Source organism: Rana temporaria, chromosome 6, assembly GCF_905171775.1.
Source record: "Rana temporaria chromosome 6, aRanTem1.1, whole genome shotgun sequence".
In the NCBI taxonomy this organism is placed as follows: domain Eukaryota; kingdom Metazoa; phylum Chordata; class Amphibia; order Anura; family Ranidae; genus Rana; species Rana temporaria.
The window spans coordinates 223,221,217-223,247,685 of NC_053494.1; the positions used below are offsets into that span (position 1 = coordinate 223,221,217).

At 54.2% G+C, this 26,469-nt stretch overlaps 1 protein-coding gene across 2 annotated transcripts in view; it reads right to left on the bottom strand.

Annotated features, from left to right (window-relative positions):
- The window catches only part of ESYT3 (extended synaptotagmin 3), an 88,804-nt gene extending 66,807 nt beyond the window's left edge, over positions 1–21,997 (bottom strand). For both annotated transcript variants that reach the window (XM_040358354.1, XM_040358353.1), the window contains exon 1: positions 21,431–21,997. In XM_040358354.1, the coding sequence (XP_040214288.1) occupies positions 21,431–21,952 (522 nt within the window). In that variant the 5' untranslated portion in view covers positions 21,953–21,997. The remainder of the gene's footprint in view (positions 1–21,430) is intronic.
- Between the last annotated feature and the right edge of the window lie 4,472 nt (positions 21,998–26,469).

Below are 26,469 nucleotides of genomic sequence, written 5' to 3' on the forward strand. Positions count from 1 at the left end.
GGTCCACATCCCACAGTCCACACATGGTCCACATCCCACAGTCCACACATGGTCCACATCCCACAGTCCACACATGGTCCACATCCCACAGTCCACACATGGTCCACATCCCACAGTCCACACATGGTCCACATCCCACAGTCCACACATGGTCCACATCCCACAGTCCACACATGGTCCACATCCCACAGTCCACACATGGTCCACATCCCACAGTCCACACATGGTCCACGGTACACATCCCACAGTCCCTTCATGGTCCACGGTCCACACACAGTCCATTCATGGTCCATAAATAGTCCATGGTACACATCCCACAGTCCACACATGGTCCACGGTACACATCCCACAGTCCCTTTATGGTCCACATCCCACAGTCCATACATGGTCCATAAATAGTCCACATCCCACAGCCCCTTCATGGTCAACATCCCACAGCCCCTTCATGGTCAACATCCCACAGCCCCTTCATGGTCAACATCCCACAATCCATACATGGTCCATAAATAGTCCATAGTACACATCCCACAGTCCACACATGGTCCACGGTACACATCCCACAGTCCCTTCATGGTCCACATCCCACAGTCCACAGTCCCTTCATGGTCCACATCCCACACATGGTCCACACACGGTCCCTACATAGTCCATGGTACACAGTCACTACATAGTACATGGTCCACATACCATACATGGTCCACAGACCTCATTCCATCACAGGAGCGAGGAAGAGAGGCTGGCTACATTCCTACATACAGGGGGGCCATGGAGAACAAATGTGGCCGCCCTCCAACAAGATGTCAGATGACAACAGGAAAAAAAAACACACACATCTTGGAGAAAGCGGAGAATGGATAGAAGTAATAGAAGGGACTTTTCTTAGTTGGGATCACATACTGGAATCTTATATCAGGCCTTTTCGTCCAACATCAGTGCCTGACCTCACAAATGCTCTTCTGGAAGAACGGTCAAACATTCCCATAGACACACCCCTAAACCTTGTGGACGGCCTTCCCATAGACACACCCCTAAACCTTGTGGACGGATCTTCCCATAGACACCCTCCTAAACCTTGTGGACGGCCTTCCCATAGACACACCCCTAAACCTTGTGGACGGCCTTCCCATAGACACACCCCTAAACCTTGTGGACGGCCTTCCCATAGACACACCCCTAAACCTTGTGGGCGGCCTTCCCATAGACACCCTCCTAAACCTTGTGGACAGACCTTCCCATAGACACCCCCCTAAACCTTGTGGACCGCCTTCACATAGACACACCCCTAAACCTTGTGACCCGCCTTCCCATAGACACACCCCTAAACCTTGTGGACGGCCTTCCCATAGACACCCTCCTAAACCTTGTGGACGGCCTTCCCATAGACACCCTCCTAAACCTTGTGGATGACCTTCCCAGAAGAGGTGGAGCTGTTTTAGCTGCAAAGGGCGAAGCCAACTCAATACTGAACCCTCCGGACTAAGACTGGGGGGCCATTAAAGTTCATTAGGTAGATTCATGTACGGCGGGCTTAACTTTCTGCGGGCGTAGCGTATGTTATTTACGTTAAGCCGCCGCAAGTTAGAGAGGCAAGTGCAGTAGTCACAAAGCACTTGCTCTGTAAGTTGCGTCGGCGTAGCGTAAATTGGCCGGCGTAAGCACGCCGAATTCAAATGTGGAAGAGGTGGGCGTGTTTTATGGAAATTATTCGTGACCTCACGTAAATGACGCTTCGAACGAATGGCGCATGCGCCGTCCGTGGACGTACCCCAGTGCGCATGCTCCAAATCATGTCACAAAAAGTCAATGCTTTCGACGTGAACGTAACTTACGGCCAGCCCCATTCACAAACGACTTACGCAAAAAACGTAAAACGTGAAAAATTCGACGGCTGTCCGGCATCCATACTTACCATTGGCTGCACCATCTTTTTGGTGGTTTATCTTTACGCCTGAAAACGCCTTACGTAAACAGCGTATCTTTACTGCGACGGCCGGGCGTATCTAGCCGATTTACATATTCTAGGCGTAAATCAGCGTACACGCCCCTAGCGGCCAGCGTAAATAGACAGCTAAGATACAATGGCGTAGGAGACTTACGCCGGTCGTATCTTAGCAATATTTAAGCGTATCTCAGTTTGAGAATACGCTTAAATATACGACGGCAGGGATTCTGAGTTACGACGGCGTATCTACTGATACGCCGTCGTACCTGAATCTGGCTATATGTGTGTGTAAAGGTCGGCGTCCCAATACTTTTGGTAATATAGAGTGTATTTAGTGGCGGGCGCAGACCCCGCAGATCACATAGAGGATGAATCTCTCAGATAATACATTTCCAGAGTTCTTAGAATCCTCCGCCTCCTCACATGCAGGAGGATCGGATGAACACACAGGAGACAAATATCAAACATGTAATAAGTCGGGTATTCGGTGAAGACGCCGGGAACCTCCCAAAATGACATTTATTTGATCTCAATATCAGATGAAGCCAAAAATATCCAGATATTCCAGTATGGAGGCTCCGCCTTCCTCCCTGACAAATCAGAGAGCAGAAGGCTCCCAGGTATCGCACACAGCGAGGGTGGCGCAGTACAAGACGGTACAGAGATCCTCAATGTACACACAGAGGGCTCCCAGGTATCGCACACAGCGAGGGAGGCGCAGTACAAGACGGTACAGAGATCCTCAATGTACACACAGAGGGCTCCCAGGTATCGCACACAGCGAGGGTGGCGCAGTACAAGACGGTAAACAGAGATCCTCAATGTACACACAGAGGACTCCCAGGTATCGCACACAGCGAGGGTGGCGCAGTACAAGACTGTACACAGATCCTCAATGTACACAGAGGACTCCCAGGTATAGCACACAGCGAGGGAGGCGCAGTACAAGACGGTACACACAGATCCTCAATGTACACACAGAGGGCTCCCAGGTATCGCACACAGCGAGGGTGGCGCAGTACAAGACTGTACACAGATCCTCAATGTACACACAGAGGACTCCCAGGTATCGCACACAGCGAGGGTGGCGCAGTACAAGACTGTACACAGATCCTCAATGTACACACAGAGGACTCCCAGGTATCGCACACAGCGAGGGAGGCGCAGTACAAGACGGTACACACAGAGGACTCCCAGGTATCGCACACAGCGAGGGAGGCGCAGTACAAGACGGTACACACAGAGGACTCCCAGGTATCGCACACAGCGAGGGTGGCGCAGTACAAGACGGTACACACAGATCCTCAATGTACACACAGAGGACTCCCAGGTATCGCACACAGCGAGGGTGGCGCAGTACAAGACGGTACACACAGATCCTCAATGTACACACAGAGGACTCCCAGGTATCGCACACAGCGAGGGAGGCGCAGTACAAGACGGTACACACAGAGGACTCCCAGGTATCGCACACAGCGAGGGAGGCGCAGTACAAGACGGTACACAGAGGGCTCCCAGGTATCGCACACAGTGAGGGTGGCGCAGTACAAGACGGTACACAGAGGACTCCCAGGTATCGCACACAGCGAGGGTGGCGCAGTACAAGACTGTACACACAGATCCTCAATGTACACACAGAGGACTCCCAGGTATCGCACACAGCGAGGGTGGCGCAGTACAAGACTGTACACAGATCCTCAATGTACACACAGAGGACTCCCAGGTATCGCACACAGCGAGGGTGGCGCAGTACAAGACTGTACACAGATCCTCAATGTACACACAGCGAGGGAGGCGCAGTACAAGACGGTACACAGAGGGCTCCCAGGTATCGCACACAGCGAGGGTGGCGCAGTACAAGACGGTACACAGAGGGCTCCCAGGTATCGCACACAGTGAGGGTGGCGCAGTACAAGACGGTACACAGAGGACTCCCAGGTATCGCACACAGCGAGGGTGGCGCAGTACAAGACTGTACACACAGATCCTCAATGTACACACAGAGGACTCCCAGGTATCGCACACAGCGAGGGTGGCGCAGTACAAGACTGTACACAGATCCTCAATGTACACACAGAGGACTCCCAGGTATCGCACACAGCGAGGGTGGCGCAGTACAAGACGGTACACAGAGGGCTCCCAGGTATCGCACACAGTGAGGGTGGCGCAGTACAAGACGGTACACAGAGGACTCCCAGGTATCGCACACAGCGAGGGTGGCGCAGTACAAGACTGTACACACAGATCCTCAATGTACACACAGAGGACTCCCAGGTATCGCACACAGCGAGGGTGGCGCAGTACAAGACTGTACACAGATCCTCAATGTACACACAGAGGACTCCCAGGTATCGCACACAGCGAGGGTGGCGCAGTACAAGACTGTACACAGATCCTCAATGTACACACAGCGAGGGAGGCGCAGTACAAGACGGTACACAGAGGGCTCCCAGGTATCGCACACAGTGAGGGTGGCGCAGTACAAGACGGTACACAGAGGACTCCCAGGTATCGCACACAGCGAGGGTGGCGCAGTACAAGACTGTACACACAGATCCTCAATGTACACACAGAGGACTCCCAGGTATCGCACACAGCGAGGGTGGCGCAGTACAAGACTGTACACAGATCCTCAATGTACACACAGAGGACTCCCAGGTATCGCACACAGCGAGGGTGGCGCAGTACAAGACTGTACACAGATCCTCAATGTACACACAGAGGGCTCCCAGGTATCGCACACAGTGAGGGAGGCGCAGTACAAGACGGTACACACAGACAGACACGTAATCCATCAATGTCACCAGACAATCCCTCCACTTGTCACGGTGACATTTACCTCCATTGTCATGCATCTATGAAGCGGACGCCTTGTCACCAAAGTACAGGAGGAGTGTGCGGTCTACAGAACACCTCCTCTACTTCCCATCTCCATAACATAGGGGGGGGGGGGGCGGTAGTCCACATAAACACACTGGGAACAATGTATCTGATAACAGTGAAGCACAGGCAGAGGGCACAGTCAATTACTTCTGTGACCCCATTGAGGAGATCTTTCCTCACTTCCTGTCCCTGTGACCCCAGTACAAGGAATGGGGTGGTTGTCCCTTGTCCACCCCCCTATAGTCCAGAAGGGCTGGCTACCCTGGGCACTGTGGTATAATTTGAGGTGGGGCGAAGAGGTTTGTTTTGGGTGGGGAATAAGAATTGTTCTAGGAGGGGGAAATTTGGGGGATCAAAACCAATCACCGCCTTTCCCGAGGAGATCACCACCAATCACCGCCTTTCCCGGGAGGGATCACCACCAATCACCGCCTTTCCCAAGGGAATCACCACCAATCACCGCCTTTCCCAAGGGGATCACCACCAATCACCGCCTTTCCCGGGAGGGATCGCCACCAATCACCGCCTTTCCCGAGGAGATCACCACCAATCACCGCCTTTCCCGGGAGGGATCGCCACCAATCACCACCTTTCCCGAGGGGATCACCACCAATCACCGCCTTTCCCAAGGGGATCACCACCAATCACCGCCTTTCCCGAGGGGATCACCACCAATCACCGCCTTTCCCAAGGGGATCACCACCAATCACCGCCTTTCCCAAGGGGATCGCCACCAATCACCGCCTTTCCCGAGGGGATCGCCACCAATCACCGCCTTTCCCGAGGAGATCACCACCAATCACCGCCTTTCCCGAGGGGATCGCCACCAATCACCGCCTTTCCCGAGGGGATCGCCACCAATCACCGCCTTTCCCGAGGGGATCACCACCAATCACCGCCTTTCCCGAGGGGATCACCACCAATCACCGCCTTTCCCGAGGGGATCACCACCAATCACCGCCTTTCCCGAGGGGATCGCCACCAATCACCGCCTTTCCCGAGGGGATCACCACCAATCACCGCCTTTCCCGAGGAGATCACCACCAATCACCGCCTTTCCCAAGGGGATCAAAACCAATCACCGCCTTTCCAAGGGGATCACCACCAATCACCGCCTTTCCCGAGGAGATCACCACCAATCACCGCCTTTCCCAAGGGGATCAAAACCAATCACCGCCTTTCCAAGGGGATCAAAACCAATCACCGCCTTTCCAAGGGGATCACCACCAATCACCGCCTTTCCCGAGGGGATCACCACCAATCACCGCCTTTCCCGAGGGGATCACCACCAATCACCGCCTTTCCCTAGGGCAGGCATATTCAATTAGCGGACCTCCAGCGGTTGCAAAACTACAAGTCCCATCATGCCTCTGCCTCTGGGTGTCATGCTTGTGGCTGTCATAGTCTTGCTATGCCTCATGGGATTTGTAGTTCTGCAACAGCTGGAGGTCCGCTAATTGCATATCCCTGCCCTAGGGGATCACCACCAATCACCGCCTTTCCAAGGGGATCAAAACCAATCACTGCCTTTCCCGAGGGGATCACCACCAATCACCGCCTTTCCCGAGGGGGATCACCACCAATCACCGCCTTTCCCGAGGGGATCACCACCAATCACTGCCTTTCCCGAGGGGGTCACCACCAATCACCGCCTTTCCCGAGGGGATCACCACCAATCACCGCCTTTCCCGAGGGGATCACCACCAATCACCGCCTTTCCCGAGGGGATCACCACCAATCACTGCCTTTCCCAAGGGGGTCACCACCAATCACCGCCTTTCCCGAGGGGATCGCCACCAATCACCGCCTTTCCCGAGGGGATCGCCACCAATCACCGCCTTTCCCGAGGGGATCGCCACCAATCACCGCCTTTCCCGGGAGGGATCGCCACCAATCACCGCCTTTCCCGAGGAGATCACCACCGATCACCGCCTTTCCCGGGAGGGATCGCCACCAATCACCGCCTTTCCCGGGAGGGATCACCACCAATCACCGCCTTTCCCAAGGGGATCACCACCAATCACCGCCTTTCCCGGGAGGGATCGCCACCAATCACCGCCTTTCCCGAGGAGATCACCACCAATCACCGCCTTTCCCGAGGAGATCACCACCAATCACCGCCTTTCCCGGGAGGGATCGCCACCAATCACCGCCTTTCCCGGGAGGGATCACCACCAATCACCGCCTTTCCCAAGGGGATCACCACCAATCACCGCCTTTCCCAAGGGGATCGCCACCAATCACCGCCTTTCCCGAGGGGATCGCCACCAATCACCGCCTTTCCCGAGGAGATCACCACCAATCACCGCCTTTCCCGAGGAGATCACCACCAATCACCGCCTTTCCCGAGGGGATCACCACCAATCACCGCCTTTCCCGAGGGGATCGCCACCAATCACCGCCTTTCCCGAGGGGATCACCACCAATCACCGCCTTTCCCGAGGGGATCACCACCAATCACCGCCTTTCCCGAGGGGATCATCACCAATCACCGCCTTTCCCGAGGGGATCGCCACCAATCACCGCCTTTCCCGAGGGGATCACCACCAATCACCGCCTTTCCCAAGGGGATCAAAACCAATCACCGCCTTTCCAAGGGGATCAAAACCAATCACCGCCTTTCCAAGGGGATCACCACCAATCACCGCCTTTCCCGAGGGGGATCACCACCAATCACCGCCTTTCCCGAGGGGATCACCACCAATCACCGCCTTTCCCGAGGGAATCACCACCAATCACCGCCTTTCCCGAGGGGATCACCACCAATCACCGCCTTTCCCGAGGGGGATCACCACCAATCACCGCCTTTCCAAGGGGATCAAAACCAATCACCGCCTTTCCAAGGGGATCACCACCAATCACCGCCTTTCCCGAGGGGGATCACCACCAATCACCGCCTTTCCCGAGGGGATCACCACCAATCACCGCCTTTCCCGAGGGGATCACCACCAATCACCGCCTTTCCCTAGGGCAGGCATATTCAATTAGCGGACCTCCAGCGGTTGCAAAACTACAAGTCCCATCATGCCTCTGCCTCTGGGTGTCATGCTTGTGGCTGTCATAGTCTTGCTATGCCTCATGGGATTTGTAGTTCTGCAACAGCTGGAGGTCCGCTAATTGCATATCCCTGCCCTAGGGGATCACCACCAATCACCGCCTTTCCAAGGGGATCAAAACCAATCACCGCCTTTCCTGAGGGGTTCACCACCAATCACCGCCTTTCCCGAGGGGATCACCACCAATCACGCCTTTCTGAGGGGGATCACCGCCAATCACCGGGGGGCAAGGCCTCTGCTGCATGGCCGATGTTTATTGCAGTTGGCATGGTGACCCCGGAGATAGAGTACTCAGCCAATGACAGGAGCTCACAGATCACATGACCGTCTTCCCCCATTCTCTCCCCGATCACTGTGACTCCTGACCACCAATGGGAACATTTCTAAATACAAAGTAACATTTATCTGACTTTTTTTTTCATGAATTCTCTGAACATTCCCTGATAACGGGGAGGACGACTCCAGAGAGAAGAGCCGTGTGACAAGGATTGATGGCGGCCGGGTCCATTATGGGTGGAGCCCCAAAATCCAGGGGTATAACTGACAAGGATTGATGGCGGCCGGCTCTATTATGGGTGGAGCCCCCCAAATCCAGGGGTAGAACTGACAAGGATTGATGGCAGCCGGGTCCATTATGGGTGGAGCCCCCCAAATCCAGGGGTAGAACTGACAAGGATTGATGGCAGCCGGGTCCATTATGGGTGGAGCCCCCCCAAATCCAGGGGTATAACTGACAAGGATTGATGCCAGACGGGTCCATTATGGGTGGAGGCCCCAATTCCAGGGGTATAACTGACAAGGATTGATGGTGGCCGGGTCTATTATGGGTGGAGCCCCCAATTACACGGGTATAACTGACAAGGATTGATGCCGGACAGGTCCATTATGGGTGGAGCCCCAAAATCCAGGGGTAGAACTGACAAGGACTGATGACGGCCGGGTCCATTATGGGTGGAGCTTCCCCAAATCCAGGGGTAGAACTGACAAGGATTGATGGCAGCCGGGTCCATTATGGGTGGAGCCCCCAATTCCAGGGGTATAACTGACAAGGATTGATGACGGCCGGGTCCATTATGGGTGGAGGCCCCAATTCCAGGGGTAGAACTGACAAGGATTGATGGCGGCCAAGTCCATTATGGGTGGAGCCCCCAATTCCAGGGGTAGAACTGACAAGGATTGATGGCGGCCAAGTCCATTATGGGTGGAGCCCCCAATTCCAGGGGTAGAACTGACAAGGATTGATGCCGGACAGGTCCATTATGGGTGGAGCTTCCCCAAATCCAGGGGTAGAACTGACAAGGATTGATGGCAGCCGGGTCCATTATGGGTGGAGCCCCCCAAATCCAGGGGTATAACTGACAAGGATTGATGGCGGCCAAGTCCATTATGGGTGGAGCCCCCAATTCCAGGGGTAGAACTGACAAGGATTGATGGCGGCCAAGTCCATTATGGGTGGAGCCCCCAAATCCAGGGGTATAACTGACAAGGATTGACGGCGGCCGGGTCCATTATGGGTGGAGCCCTAAAATCCAGGGGTAGAACTGACAAGGATTGACGGCGGCCGGGTCCATTATGGGTGGAGCCCTAAAATCCAGGGGTAGAACTGACAAGGATTGATGGCGGCCGGGTCCATTATGGGTGGAGCCCTAAAATCCAGGGGTAGAACTGACAAGGATTGATGGCAGCCGGGTCTATTATGGGTGGAGCCCCAATTCCAGGGGTAGAACTGACAAGGATTGATGGCAGCCGGGTCTATTATGGGTGGAGCCCCCAAATCCAGGGGTAGAACTGACAAGGATTGATGGTGGCCAAGTTCATTATGGGTGGAGCCCCAATTCCAGGGGTATAACTGACAAGGATTGATGGCGGCCGGGTCCATTATGGGTGGAGCCCCAAAATCCAGGGGTAGAACTGACAAGGATTGATGGCGGCCGGGTGCATTATGGGTGGAGCCCCCAATTCCAGGGGTATAACTGACAAGGATTGATGGCAGCCGGGTCTATTATGGGTGGAGGCCCCAATTCCAGGGGTAGAACTGACAATGATTGATGGAGGCCAAGTTCATTATGGGTGGAGGCCCCAATTCCAGGGGTAGAACTGACAAGGATTGATGGCGGCCGGGTCTATTATGGGTGGAGCCCCAAAATCCAGGGGTAGAACTGACAAGGATTGATGGCGGCCGGGTCTATTATGGGTGGAGCCCCAAAATCCAGGGGTATAACTGACAAGGATTGATGCCGGACGGGTCCATTATGGGTGGAGCTTCCCCAATTCCAGGGGTAGAACTGACAAGGATTGATGGCAGCCGGGTCCATTATGGGTGGAGGCCCCAATTCCAGGGGTAGAACTGACAAGGATTGATGGCGGCCAAGTCCATTATGGGTGGAGCCCCCAAATCCAGGGGTATAACTGACAAGGATTGACGGCGGCCGGGTCCATTATGGGTGGAGCCCTAAAATCCAGGGGTAGAACTGACAAGGATTGATGGCGGCCGGGTCCATTATGGGTGGAGCCCTAAAATCCAGGGGTAGAACTGACAAGGATTGATGGCAGCCGGGTCTATTATGGGTGGAGCCCCAATTCCAGGGGTATAACTGACAAGGATTGATGGCGGCCGGGTCCATTATGGGTGGAGCCCCAATTCCAGGAGTAGAACTGACAAGGATTGATGGCAGCCGGGTCCATTATGGGTGGAGCCCCCAATTCCAGGGGTAGAACTGACAATGATTGATGGAGGCCAAGTTCATTATGGGTGGAGGCCCCAATTCCAGGGGTAGAACTGACAAGGATTGATGGCGGCCGGGTCTATTATGGGTGGAGCCCCCAAATCCAGGGGTAGAACTGACAATGATTGATGGCAGCCGGGTCTATTATGGGTGGAGCCCCCAATTCCAGGGGTAGAACTGACAAGGATTGATGGCAGCCGGGTTCATTATGGGTGGAGCCCCAATTCCAGCAGTGAACTCTGATCAGGGAAATTGCAGGGAATGCCATAAAGAGCCGTATACTGGATTTATATAATTGGTGTAATGTCATAAAACAACATTCCAGATATATGAGGCCATAACACGGAACAGTCATAGAGGAAACTATTCACTGCACGTGCTCTGGGCCTGGTCACATGACTGCGCCATGGCAGAATCCATTTAACTAAACACGCTCTGTCGTTGGTCACATGACCATGCCATCGTGGAAACCATTTATGTACTCTGTGTCTTGTCACTTCTTTGCCGATCCTCTCCAAGTCATTGAGGTTTCCAGGGTGACCTTTGGCAACTCGAACCTTCAGCTCCCTCCACATATTTTCTATGGGATTAAGGTCTGGAGACTGGCCGGGCCACTTCAGGACCTGTATGTGCTTCTTCTTGGGCCACTCCTTTGTCGCCTTGGTCGTGTGGATAAATCACACAGATAGGAAGAATAAAGGGGAATACAAAGACACTGAATTTCAAAAAAGAGCCAACCTCCAGAAACTATGCTCCTTGTTAGAAGATACTAAAAATTGCATAAAATCTTAGGAACAAAGAACACGGAGGAGAGATGGGTGTGACTTAAGAGCCTATTAAATAAGGGTATTAGCCAGCGCATCCCAAAGGGTAATAAAATTAAAAGAGCTAATTAAAGTCCCGGGTGGCTTAACGGCAACGTAAAAAATGCATATAAAAGAAAAAAGGAGAAGGCCTTCAAAAAGTAAACAGGTTGAGGGAACATCATCAGCATTCCAACTGTACAAAGAATGCAATAAGAAATGTAAGGGGGCAATCAGGGCCGGCTAAGACAGAACACGATAGACACAAAAAAGAAAAATCCCAAGAAATTCTCAAGTAAAAAAGGGAGGACAGACCATATTGGCCCCATAAAGAATGATGAAGGACACCTGGTTACAAAGGATGGGGAGATGGAGAAGGTATTCAATGTATTCTTCTCCTCAGTCTTCATGGGGGCTTCAGTAGCCAAACATGCAGCGTTTATCCTCCTGACAAATCGCAGGAAGCACCTCCATGGTTAACAGAAGATAAAATCAGAAACAGACTTGAAAAACTCAACATTAATAAATCACCTCGACCAGATGGCTGCACCCGAGGGTACTTAGGGAACTCAGTCAAGTAATTGCCAGACCATTGTTCCTCATTTTTACTGACAGTCTACTGACTGGAATGGTACCAGCTGATTGGCTTTTCTCCAATGTAGCCCCAATATTTAAAAAGGGCCCAAAATACATCCCTGGGAATTTTACAGAGCAGTCAGCCTAACACCAATAGTATGTAAGCTCTTGGAGGGGGTGATAAGGGACTATATACAAGATTTTAGTATTGAGAACTGTATCGTTAGCAGTAATCAGCATGGATTCATGAAGAATCGTTCTTGCCAAACCGATCTCTTAACCTTCTATGAGGAGGTGAGCTGCCATCTATATAAAGAATAGCATGAACCTATCCACAGGCAACGCGTTTTTTAGAGCCAGATGCTCTAATAGGCATCAAAATTAGGTGGACTCGGAGCGCAGAGCATTGCCCACCCAGGCGTGTTAGAAAAGCGAATATTCATTTGCTTTTCCAACACTGAATTGCCTCCCTGCCCATCAGGAAGCGCGGGTCTGATATCTGTTTCCCGATTGGCCGAAAGGTCAGGCGATCCTATTGGGGAGGTGCACGGCAGAAGGCACCGTGATCCACACCACAGGAGGAAGAAAGTCACGCTGCCCGCCCGCCTCCTTGCGGGGCTTTGATGCCTCGGCTGTCCCCGCCACTGCTCACCGTTATAATAAAGCGACCAATAAAATTATAGACCGATCGTTGTCAGTGGCGCAAATGTGCAAAATCAAATACTTTTTTCCCCCCCTCACTGTATATGGACCTCCATCACACTGGATTATTAAACTCATATAGAAATGGAAGGAGGACAATGACCCCCCCCCCCATAGGGATCCTCATCATACCTGATATTTGTCCCATACAGTACAGGGAAAGCAGAAGGACAAATGCCCCCCCCCTAATGGACATCGCTATACGCGTGGAATATCTGGTGTGATGGGGGGTCCTTATAGGGGGGTCATTGTCCTCTTTCCATCACGATGGATATTCCAATCATATAGAGAAAAATGGAGGACAATGACCCCCGCTATAGGGACCCCCCATTACACCGGATAGTCCACTCCTATAGTGATGAATGGAGGACAATGCCTGCCCCCCCCCCTATAGGACATCGCTATACGAGTGGAATATCTGGTGTGATGGGGGGTCCTTATAGGGGGGGGGGGGGTTATTGTCCTCTTTCTATCACGATGGATATTCCAATCATATAGAGAAAAATGGAGGACAATGAGCCCCTATAGGGACCCCCCCATTACACCGGATAGTGCACTCCTATAGTGATGAATGGAGGACAATGACCCCCCCCCCCACCTCTCAGACTCCTCACACAGGAAAAGCAGGACGGTAATGACAGGGTGAGGCACGAGGCACGATTCTTCACATTCCTTCCTAAATTCCTGATTTACACACCTCACCCAATTACTCTTCACTAATAGCGTGAGATATGCGACATGCTGGCTGTAAAGAGAACCCGTCATTCCTTCACCAGCAGGTGGTGCGTCATACGGGGCCACGCCCCCGCCAGGTGCCAGCGATCGGGAAAAACAGTCTACTATCGTATGTGCCGCCGTCCTTCAAGAGACTTCCCGCCTTATTATTATTATATACATTGTTTCAATAATAATAATAATAATAATAAAAATAATAATATTATATACATTGTATCCGTATTATCCTTTTAAGTGACACAACACTGACAACAAAGTATTCCCAATCACCAAATCTGCAACAAAGCATCAATGGCGGATGAGGGAACGGTTTACCTTTTTTAGGTTACAGACCAGTCAGGGTCAGAGGTCAGGAGGGGGGGGGGGAGCCGGCCCGGCGCTGGTCTCAGGTGTAAAGACAAACAATAAAATCCCTGCATCTGTCCGCCGCAATAAGGAAGTCAAATATAGGAGGAGAGAACAGAGACCAGACGGAGAGCTCTGGGGCCAATTATAAAGAGGACCTGTCCCCCCAACACACAGTCCCCCCCCCCCCAACAAAAGTCAGAAAGAGGACCTGTCCCCAACACACAGACCCCCCCCCCCCAAAAGTCATAAAGAGGTCTTGTCCCCCCCCAACACACAGAACCCCCCCAACAAAGGTCATAAAGTCCCCCCCCCCCAATAAAAGTCATAAAGAGGACCTGTCCCCAACACACATTCCCCCCAACAAAAGTCATAAAGAGGACCTGTCCCTCCAACACACAGTCCCCCTCCCCCAACAAAAGTCATAAAGGGGACCTGTCCCCCAAACACACAGACCCCCCCCCCCCCCCGCAACAAAAGTCATAAAGGGGACCTGTCCCCAACACACCTCCCCCCATAAGGAACATAAAGAGGACCTGTCCCCCCAACACACAGAAAGAGAACTTGTCCCTCCAAAACAGAAACCCCTCCCCAGCAGCACACATAGTCCGGCTTCCTCCTATGCAACACCATGTGCCAAGAGGACCCGTCTTCTTCTCCGCAGCCAAACTCCAGGGCAGGTCTGGGTTGGTTGGGGGACAAACTCCCCATCCCCCCTTCTCATCTACTTTTCATGGTCTTCAGCGATGGAGGATATGAAAAATTAGAAAATACACAACTTTACATGACAGAAGATTCAATTCACAAAGTATCTCTTTCTCGTAGCTGGGCCAGCAGCCTGTGATCTCTCTAGTCTGTCTGTCCAGTCAGTGAGCGAGCCCTGATGAAGGGGGAGAAGCGAGCCCTGATGAAGGGGGAGAAGGGAGCCCTGATGAAGGGGGGGGAGGGAGCCCTGATGAAGGGGGAGAAGGGAGCCCTGATGAAGGGGGAGAAGGGAGCCCTGATGAAGGGGGGGGGGGGGAAGCGAGCCCTGATGAAGGGGGAGAAGGGAGCCCTGATGAAGGGGGGGGGGGGAAGCGAGCCCTGATGAAGGGGGAGAAGGGAGCCCTGATGAAGGGGGAGAAGGGAGCCCTGATGAAGGGGGAGAAGGGAGCCCTGATGAAGGGGGAGAAGGGAGCCCTGATGAAGGGGGAGAAGGGAGCCCTGATGAAGGGGGAGAAGGGAGCCCTGATGAAGGGGGAGAAGCGAGCCCTGATGAAGGGGGGGGGGGGGGAAGCGAGCCCTGATGAAGGGGGGGGGGGGAAGCGAGCCCTGATGAAGGGGGGGGGGGGGGGAGGCGAGCCCTGATGAAGGGGGGGGGGGGGGGAGGCGAGCCCTGATGAAGGGGGGGGGGGGGGAGGCGAGCCCTGATGAAGGGGGGGGGAGGCGAGCCCTGATGAAGGGGGGGGGGGGAGAAGAAGCGAGCCATGATGAAGGGGGGGGGAGAAGAAGCAAGCCCCGATGAAGGGAGGGAGCAAGCCCTGATGAAGGGGGGGGGGGAGCGAGCCCTGATGAAGGGGGGGGGGGCAAACCCTGATGAAGGGGGGGGAAGCGAGCCCTGATGAAGGGGGGGGAAGCGAGCCCTGATGAAGGGGGGGGAAGCGAGCCCTGATGAAGGGGGGGGGAAGCGAGCCCTGATGAAGGGGGGGGGGCAAACCCTGATGAAGGGGGGGGAAGCGAGCCCTGATGAAGGGGGGGGGAGCGAGCCCTGATGAAGGGGGGGGAAGCGAGCCCTGATGAAGGGGGGGGAAGCGAGCCCTGATGAAGGGGGGGGAAGCGAGCCCTGATGAAGGGGGGGGAAGCGAGCCCTGATGAAGGGGGGGGAAGCGAGCCCTGATGAAGGGGGGGGAAGCGAGCCCTGATGAAGGGGGGGAGAAGCGAGCCCTGATGAAGGGGGGGGGGGGGGAAAGAAGCGAGCCCTGATGAAGGGGGGGGGGGGGAGAAGCGAGCCCTGATGAAAGGGGGGGGAGAAGCGAGCCCTGATGAAAGGGGGGGGGGGGGGGGGAAGAAGCGAGCCCTGATGAAAGGGGGGGGGAGAAGAAGAAGCGAGCCCTGATGAAGGGGGGGGGGGGGGGAAGCGAGCCCTGATGAAAGGGGGGGGGGAGAAGCGAGACCCTGGAACATGCTGGATATAACCTCAGATCTGCTGTCAAATTCCTGGACTTGATACAACTCTCATTGGATCTCTGCTGAAAATAACTGTCACTTTTTTGAGCCTCCTCATCCAGGCCCGTTAGCTTAGTGAATGGAGTATAGAGAGTGGATGTCCACACTGCCTCTCTGCACAGGAGCTGACAATCTACACAGATAAGCAGTGGTGATAAGGGAGGCCTCCGCTCAGATAGTGACATTCGGTGACCCCGGGGGGCACACACCCCCTGGATATGGATATCGGGTGAAGAGAACCTGTCATTGTTTATAGAAGATCCTAAGATTCTGGTGACAGGACTCGGCCCGAACTATCGCATGGACATCTCTACATCGAGAATTAGAATCTTCAGCCACTGAAATCACATAACAGAGAGACGTCTGCACACCCGGCGGGCTCCGCCCCTACGCCGTCTCTGCTTTGTTTTTATGGTTGGAAACAAATTGGCTCATCAGATACCAGAGTAATAAAGATATATAGTCAGCTGTAAATATCCAACATTCAGATCTGAGAGGTCTGGGGTGACACTGCTGGGCCACAAGATGGGGTATAGGGGTACACAGGGGTCTGGGGGCGACACCACAGGGACAGGATGGGGTACACAGGGGTCTACTGGCGACACCACAGAGACAGGATGGGGTATAGGGGTACACATGGGTCTGGGGGGTGACACAACAGGGACAGGATGGGGTATAGGGGTACACAGGGGTCTGGGGGCGACACCACAGGGACAGGATGGGGTATAGGGGTACACAGGGGTCTGGGGGCGACACCACAGGGACAGGATGGGGTATAGGGGTACACAGGGGTCTGGGGGCGACACCACAGGGACAGGATGGGGTATAGGGATACACAGGGGTCTGGGGGCGACACCACAGGGACAGGATGGGGTATAGGGGTACACAGGGGTCTGGGGGGGTGACACCACAGGGACAGGATGGGGTATAGGGGTACACAGGGGTCTGGGGCGACACCACAGGGACAGGATGGGGTATAGGGGTACACAGGGGTCTGGGGCGACACCACAGGGACAGGATGGGGTATAGGGGTACACAGGGGTCTGGGGCGACACCACAGGGACAGGATGGGGTATAGGGGTACACAGGGGTCTGGGGCGACACCACAGGGACAGGATGGGTTATAGGGGTAAACAGGGGTCTGGGGCGACACCATCCCTTGCTGTTCTTCTGCCACTGTGTATTCTTCCATTCTGCTTGACCTGCATCCCGGGGCCCTGCCCATTCTGCTTGACCTGCGTCCCGGGGCCCTCCCCCATTCTGCTTGACCTGCGTCCCGGGGCCCTCCCCCATTCTGCTTGACCTGCGTCCCGGGGGCCCTCCCCCATTCTGCTTGACCTGCGTCCCGGGGGCCCTCCCCCATTCTGCTTGACCTGCGTCCCGGGGGCCCTCCCCCATTCTGCTTGACCTGCGTCCCGGGGGCCCTCCCCCATTCTGCTTGCCCTGCGTCCCGGGGGCCCTCCCCCATTCTGCTTGCCCTGCGTCCCGGGGGCCCTCCCCCATTCTGCTTGACCTGCGTCCCGGGGGCCCTCCCCCATTCTGCTTGCCCTGCGTCCCGGGGGCCCTCCCCATTCTGCTTGACCTGCATCCCGGGGGCCCTCCCCATTCTGCTTGACCTGCCTCCCGGGGCCCTCCCCATTCTGCTTGACCAGCCTCCCCGGGCCCTCCCCATTCTGCTTGACCTATCCACATTTTTCTTGACCTGCGTCCTGGGATCCTCCCATTCATGTTGACCCGCCTCCCAGGATCCAGACATTATGGCTCTCCCATATCTAAAGATTCACCCACTAACTGTTAAGGAATCTGGATCGTCACTCTGGACAACACAGACAGGGCAGCCATCACAAATTTTGGGGCCCCTTACACAGCTTTAGGCAGGGCCCCCTGGAGCAGGGCCTCCTCTCTCCTGCCGCAAGATGATAACCGGGGGGGGGGGGGGGGGTTGTGGTAACGAACGTGTCATCTCTCCTCTCTCCTGCCACGAGTTTCTAAAGTCATACGAATTTAAATAAATAATAATAAAAAAAACGGGTGGAAGCCGGGCCCCTGGGGACCATCGGGCCCCTTACAGGTGTAATGCCTGTACCCCCCTGATGGCGGCCCTGTGGGGGGGGGGGGTAATGGGGACTCCAGGTATGGGGTGAGAGAATGGGATGCCTAGGTCAGGAGTAGGAGGGGGGTGGAGTGCCTAAGTCAGGCGCATGGGGTCTCCAGGTACCCCCCTGATGGCGGCCCTGAACACAGACAGTTTCTCTTTCCAACACATTGATAAAAATGATGTCAGTTTTGTACGTTTCTTTCCAATATACTTCCAGCCATCAACAAAAAGGGCCCCGAGGGGACACACACCCCCGAGGACCCCGAGGGGACACACACCCCCGAGGGGCCCCACACCCCCCCGAGGGGAGACACACCCCCGAGGGGCCACACACACACAGGATTCTGGGGGAAATGCAGGAAATGTGAGAAAGAAACGTTTCCAGGAAGGTGAGAAAGTTGGGACCGCCCTGAAAAGAAGCGACACCCGCTGACAACGCCGAGAACGTCAGCCACCCGAGAGAGAGGCAAGAAAGTGACATGTGACGTCCGCTGTACAGAGGACGCCGGACGCACCCGGAGAATACAATGCAACCACAGGTTCCACCCGCCATTGTGTCATCAGATTGGGCAATGACTGCCATGTGTAGGGGGACCAACTGACAGTCCTGACCATCAGACAGCTGTGGGAGGAGCCTATTGATTAGGGTGGAGCTTCAGCCATCATATTGTTGTTTTCCGCAGGATGGGAGCGACACCAGGTGTGTACCGACCTTACAGAAGGGTGACAGGTGGGAGGGTCCGTCTGTGAACAGGAACTCCTGAATATCTGACCTGCAATTCCCAACGGGGGAAATTGTATCCGTCCCGAAAGATGAAGATCCCACACAAGATAAAGAGGACCTGTCTGCTGTACAATGAGCCCTGCTGGGTGGCTGAGGGGCCCCAGGCGGTGGGTTGGCGGGGCCCCTGTACTATGGAACAGTCTGTCCCTCCATGTATCTGGGGGGGTGGGGATAATAATGACTCACTTCATAGGCTGAAACAACCAACCAATCACATTCAGGGAGCTGCTCACACACATCCAATCAATGGGACACTGATGATCATCTACAGCGGTGGTCATCAACCCTGTCCTCAGGGCCCACTAACAGGCCAGGTTTGCAAGATAACTGAAATAAATCACAGCTGATATCATTTGCTGCGCAGTGACTGCAGTATTCTAGTCTGCATCTCCCCAAGGTAATACATAAAACCTGGCCAGTTAGTGGGCCTTGAGGACAGGGTTGATGACCACTGATCTATAGCAATGTTTCTCAGCTCCAAGTACCCCTAACAGGTCAGGTTTTCAGGATTTCCCTCGGATGAAACGTCTGTGGTAATTACTAAGTTAGTGAAACGGATCAAATCCCCTGTGCAGAATAAAGGAAAGGCTGAAAACATGACCTGTCTGGGTACCTGAGGACTGGAGTTGAGAAACATTGATCTACAATTCCGGCCGCTTACAGAGATCTGCTGCTGATTAATGTGAATTATTAGAAATCACAAAATTGTACAAAATAGAAAGAAAAAAACAAATGTCACCATCATTCCCTCACCTCCAATCACAAAGAATGTTCAGATGTCAGGGCAATGTGGGGGGGCAAGGGGACCCACGTCAGGGCAATGTGGGGGGGCAAGGGGACCCACGTCAGGGCAATGTGGGGGGGCAAGGGGGCCCACGTCAGGGCAATGTGGGGGGGCCAGGGGCATGAAAAACCTACGTCTGGCATATGAGAAAAATGCTCATTTTCCAGGGGTATGAGGGAATGGGGTCTCCAGGTCAGGTGTATGGGGGGGGGCAGGGCCGCCATCAGGAATTATGGGGCCCCCTGGAGCAGAGAAAGGGGGGGGGGGTTCTGCCGCCTCATATTGAGAAGCGGTAAATAAATAAAAAAGGGGGGTTGCCATACGGGGCCCTGGGGACCCCTTACAGGTGTACTGCCCTGATGGCGGCCCTGTGGGGGGGGGGGGTAATGCGCATGGGGTCTCCAGGTCAGGTGTATGGGGGGGGGGGGGAGTAATGGGGTCTCCAGGTCAGGTGTATGGGGGGGGGGGGGGAGTAATGGGGTCTCCAGGTCAGGTGTATGGGGGGGGGGGGAGTAATGGGGTCTCCAGGTCAGGTGTATGTGGGGGGGGGGGGGGAGCGAGGTCTCCAGGTCAGGGGCATTGGGGGGCCGGGGGGGTGTGGGTGGATAGGGAGTAGGGTCTCCAGGTCAGCAATATGGGGTGCCTAGGTCAGGAGTTAAAGGTGACAATAAATGTGGGTGACCCCGGGGATTGGGATGGGGGTGACCCAGGGGATGGGGGTGGTGTGAGCCTGGGCATGGGGTCTCCAGGTCAGGGGGGATAGGGTGCCTAGGTCAGGAGTTAGTAGGTGACAATAAAAGTGGGTGACCCAGGGGATGGGGTCGGGGGGGGGGATAGGGATTGAAGTGACCCTTGGAATGGGGATGACCATGGGTATGGGGTTTGAAGTGACACGGGGGAGGGTGCCCACGGGGATGGGGGGGGGTGACCCCAGGGATGGGGATTGAAGTGACCTGGGGATGGGGGATGAGCCCATGGATTGGGATGGGGGCAGGGCCGTCTTAATAGCATCATGGGCCCCTGGGCAAAGTAACGCTCTGGGGCCCCTACAATGATGACAGTGCAGGTAAACAGACATCAAGTAGGTAGGAGGCAGACTGCATCCCCTGTGTATCCATCACTCTCTGTGCCATCATGGGGGCCCCAATTTAAGGGCAGCGTGGGTTCAAGGACCAGCTGCTTTGGGGAAAGTGCAGGGGCCCCCCATGCAGCTGGGGCCCCTGGGCAGTGCCCAGGTGTGCCCTCTCATTACGACAGCCGTGGATGGGGGTGACCCTGGGATTGGGGGTGACCCCAGGGTCTGGGATGGGGGGGTTCTCCAGGGGATAGGGATTGGGGGTGACCCCGGGGTTTGGGATCGGGGGTTCTCCAGGGGATGGGGATTGGGGGTGACCCCGGGGTTTGGGATGGGGGGTTCTCCAGGGGATGGGGATTGGGGGTGACCCCGGGGTTTGGGATGGGGGGTTCTCCAGGGGATGGGGATTGGGGGGGACCCCAGGGGAAGGGGATTGGGGGGGACCCCAGGGTTTGAGGGTTCTCCAGGGGATAGGGATTGGGGGGGACCCCAGGGGGTGGGGATTGGGGTTTGGGATGGGGGGTTCTCCAGGGGATGGGGATGACCCCGGGGATGGGGTTTGAGGGTTCTCCAGGGGATAGGGATTGGGGGGGACCCCGGGGATGAGTATTGGGGTGTTCTCCAGGGGTTTGGGATGGGGTGACCCCGGGGTTTGGGATGGGGGGGGGGGTTCTCCTGGGGATGACCCCAGGGATGGGGTGACCCCTCACACTCACCCAGGCCGGCATTTGCTGTCCGTTCAGCCCGCGGGTCACCTCCAGGCACTCGTTGTCCAGCAGCTCCCATGCCGCCCTCAGTCGGGCCAATTTACTTTTCTTGTTCCGGTTCCAGAAGGTCCAGAGGAAAAGTCCGAGGAGCAGCCAAGTGACACTCAGCCCGAGCCGCCCGACCACATACACCGGAACCAGGAGCAACAACACCCGGGCCACCGTCCTCACCACCGCCAGCACCGGGTCCCCCATCGCCCGGATCTGCGGGTCACCGAACTTAAACTGGGGGTCATCCGACAGCCGCTTCTTCGGGTGACTCTCTGCCGGGCTCTGCTGCGGGTCACCGGACACCGGGTGACTCTCTGATTGGCTCTTTGGCGGGTCATCCATCCTCGGTGTCTGTTGGGGGTCACCCGGCCCCCGTTTCTGCTGAGGGTCGGTCATCGCTCGGGTGTTTTGGGGGTCACGTATCCCCCGGGTGTGCTGCGGGTCACCCGACACCCGACTCTGCTGTCCCGGGACGCTCATCGCTGCTCCTCCGCCGACATTCTGCGCCCGACTGACAGGTGACAGCGACCCGCCCCGCCCCCTACACACCTGAGCGGCCGGGTGACACCCACAGGGAGGAGCGACCCCCCCGGAGGAGCCTCAGAATCGGAACCGGTCTGTCTGCACGTGTGACCCGAACCGGGAACCCGACTGTCCGACAACGTGACCGATCACCGGAGAGACATTCCTGAGAGTGATTGGAGGAGAAACAATGTAACACGTGACTTCCCGACTATCAACAATCAGAGATATTTATCAACAAACGTAACAATCCGGAATCTATAAATAGAAAGTCCCCCCCCCCCCCAGTGTGATATACATATATACACCCCCCCTATAATATATAAATGTAGGACCCCCTCCCAGTATAATATATAAATATAGGACCCCCTTCCAGTATAATATATAAATATTGGACCCCTCCCAGTATAATATATAAATATTGGACCCCTCCCAGTATAATATATAAATATTGTCCCCCCTCCCAGTATAATATATAAATATTGGACCCCTCCCAGTATAATATATAAATATTGGACCCCCCTTCCAGTATAATATATAAATATAGGACCCCCTCCCAGTATAATATATAAATATAGGACCCCCTCCCAGTATAATATATAAATATTGGACCCCCTCCCAGTATAATATATAAATATTGAACCCCCTCCTAGTATAATATATAAATATTGGACCCCCTCCCAGTATAATATATAAATATTGAACCCCCTCCTAGTATAATATATAAATATTGGACCCCCTCCCAGTATGATATATAAATATTGGACCCCCTCCCAGTATAATATATAAATATAGGTCCCCTCCCAGTATAATATATAAATATTGGACCCCTCCCAGTATAATATATAAATATTGGACCCCCTCCCAGTATAATATATAAATATTGGACCCCTCCCAGTATAATATATACATATTGGACCCCCTCCCAGTATGATATATAAATATTGGACCCCTCCCAGTATAATATATAAGTATAGGACCCCCTCCCAGTATAATATATAAATATTGGACCCCCTCCCAGTATAATATATAAATATAGGACCCCTTCCAGTATAATATATAAATATTGGTCCCCTCCCAGTATAATATATAAATATTGGACCCCCTCCCAGTATAATATATAAATGTAGGACCCCCTCCCAGTATAATATATAAATATTGGACCCCCTCCCAGTATAATATATAAATATAGGACCCCTCCCAGTATAATATATAAATTATATTCATGATATATGAATATAATGTCCCCCCCCTGCAGGGGGTGGCGATTTCATAGCGCTACAAGAACAACATAGAAATACACAAACCCCTGAACCCCCTTTCCTCAGACAGTCTCAGCGACAGCGCACACTGTCAGCGGATATTTGCAACGCACACTATCAGCGGATATTTGCAGCGCACACTGTCAGGGGATATTTGCAGCGCACACTGTCAGCGGATATTTGCAGCGCACACTGTCAGCGGGTATTTGCAGCGCACACTGTCAGCGGATATTTGCAGCGCACACTGTCAGCGGATATTTGCAGCGCACACTGTCAGCGGATATTTGCAGCGCACACTGTCAGCGGATATTTGCAGCGCACACTGTCAGCGGATATTTGCAGCGCACACTGTCAGCGGATATTTGCAGCGCAAACTGTCAGCGGATATTTGTTGCAGCGCACACTGTCAGCGGATATTTGCAGCGCACACTGTCAGCGGATATTTGCAGTGCACACTGTCAGGGGATATTTGCAGCGCACACTGTCAGCGGATATTTGCAGCGCTCACTGTCAGCGGATATTTGCAACGCACACTATCAGCGGATATTTGCAGCGCACACTGTCAGCGGGTATTTGCAGCGCACACTGTCAGCGGATATTTGCAGCGCACACTGTCAGCGGATATTTGCAGCGCACACTGTCAGGGGATATTTGCAGCGCACACTGTCAGCGGATATTTGCAGCGCACACTGTCAGCGGATATTTGCAGCGCACACTGTCAGCGGATATTTGCAGCGCACACTGTCAGCGGATATTTGCAGCGCACACTGTCAGCGGGTATTTGCAGCGCACACTGTCAGCGGATATTTGCAACGCACACTATCAGCGGATATTTGCAGCGCACACTGTCAGGGGATATTTGCAGCGCACACTGTCAGCGGATATTTGCAGCGCACACTGTCAGAGGATATTTGCAGCGCACACTGTCAGCGGATATTTGTTGCAGCGCACACTGTGAGCGGATATTTGCAGCGCACACTGTCAGCGGATATTTGCAGCGCACACTGTCAGCGGATATTTGCAGCGCACACTGTCAGCGGATATTTGCAGCGCACACTGTCAGCGGATATTTGCAGCGCAAACTGTCAGCGGATATTTGTTGCAGCGCACACTGTCAGCGGATATTTGCAGCGCACACTGTCAGCGGATATTTGCAGCGCACACTGTCAGGGGATATTTGCAGCGCACACTGTCAGCGGATATTTGCAGCGCTCACTGTCAGCGGATATTTGCAACGCACACTATCAGCGGATATTTGCAGCGCACACTGTCAGGGGATATTTGCAGCGCACACTGTCAGCGGATATTTGCAGCGCACACTGTCAGCGGGTATTTGCAGCGCACACTGTCAGCGGATATTTGCAGCGCAAACTGTCAGCGGATATTTGTTGCAGCGCACACTATCAGCGGATATTTGCAGCGCACACTGTCAGCGGATATTTGCAGTGCACACTGTCAGGGGATATTTGCAGCGCACACTGTCAGCGGATATTTGCAGCGCACACTGTCAGCGGATATTTGCAGTGCACACTGTCAGCGGGTATTTGCAGCGCACACTATCAGCGGATATTTGCAGCGCACACTGTCAGCGGATATTTGCAGTGCACACTGTCAGGGGATATTTGCAGCGCACACTGTCAGCGGATATTTGCAGCGCACACTGTCAGCGGATATTTGCAACGCACACTATCAGCGGATATTTGCAGCGCACACTGTCAGCGGATATTTGCAACGCACACTATCAGCGGATATTTGCAGCGCACACTGTCAGCGGATATTTGCAGCGCACACTGTCAGCGGGTATTTGCAGCGCACACTGTCAGCGGATATTTGCAGCGCAAACTGTCAGCGGATATTTGTTGCAGCGCACACTGTCAGCGGATATTTGCAGCGCACACTGTCAGCGGATATTTGCAGCGCACACTGTCAGCGGATATTTGCAGCGCACACTGTCAGCGGATATTTGCAGCGCACACTGTCAGCGGATATTTGTTGCAGCGCACACTGTCAGCGGATATTTGCAGCGCACACTGTCAGCGGATATTTGCAGCGCACACTGTCAGCGGATATTTACAGCGCACACTGTCAGCGGATATTTGCAGCGCACACTGTCAGCGGATATTTGTTGCAGCGCACACTGTCAGCTGATATTTGCAGCGCACACTGTCAGCGGATATTTGCAGTGCACACTGTCAGCGGATATTTGCAACGCACACTATCAGCGGATATTTGCAGCGCACACTGTCAGCGGATATTTGCAGCGCACACTGTCAGCGGATATTTGCAACGCACACTATCAGCGGATATTTGCAGCGCACACTGTCAGGGGATATTTGCAGCGCACACTGTCAGCGGATATTTGCAGCGCACACTGTCAGCGGGTATTTGCAGCGCACACTGTCAGCGGATATTTGCAGCGCACACTGTCAGCGGATATTTGCAGCGCACACTGTCAGCGGATATTTGCAGCGCAAACTGTCAGCGGATATTTGTTGCAGCGCACACTGTCAGCGGATATTTGCAGCGCACACTGTCAGCGGATATTTGCAGTGCACACTGTCAGGGGATATTTGCAGCGCACACTGTCAGCGGATATTTGCAGCGCTCACTGTCAGCGGATATTTGCAACGCACACTATCAGCGGATATTTGCAGCGCACACTGTCAGCGGGTATTTGCAGCGCACACTGTCAGCGGATATTTGCAGCGCACACTGTCAGCGGATATTTGCAGCGCACACTGTCAGCGGATATTTGCAGCGCAAACTGTCAGCGGATATTTGTTGCAGCGCACACTGTCAGCGGATATTTGCAGCGCACACTGTCAGCGGATATTTGCAGTGCACACTGTCAGGGGATATTTGCAGCGCACACTGTCAGCGGATATTTGCAGCGCTCACTGTCAGCGGATATTTGCAACGCACACTATCAGCGGATATTTGCAGCGCACACTGTCAGGGGATATTTGCAGCGCACACTGTCAGCGGATATTTGCAGCGCACACTGTCAGCGGGTATTTGCAGCGCACACTGTCAGCGGATATTTGCAGCGCAAACTGTCAGCGGATATTTGTTGCAGCGCACACTATCAGCGGATATTTGCAGCGCACACTGTCAGCGGATATTTGCAGTGCACACTGTCAGGGGATATTTGCAGCGCACACTGTCAGCGGATATTTGCAGCGCACACTGTCAGCGGATATTTGCAACGCACAC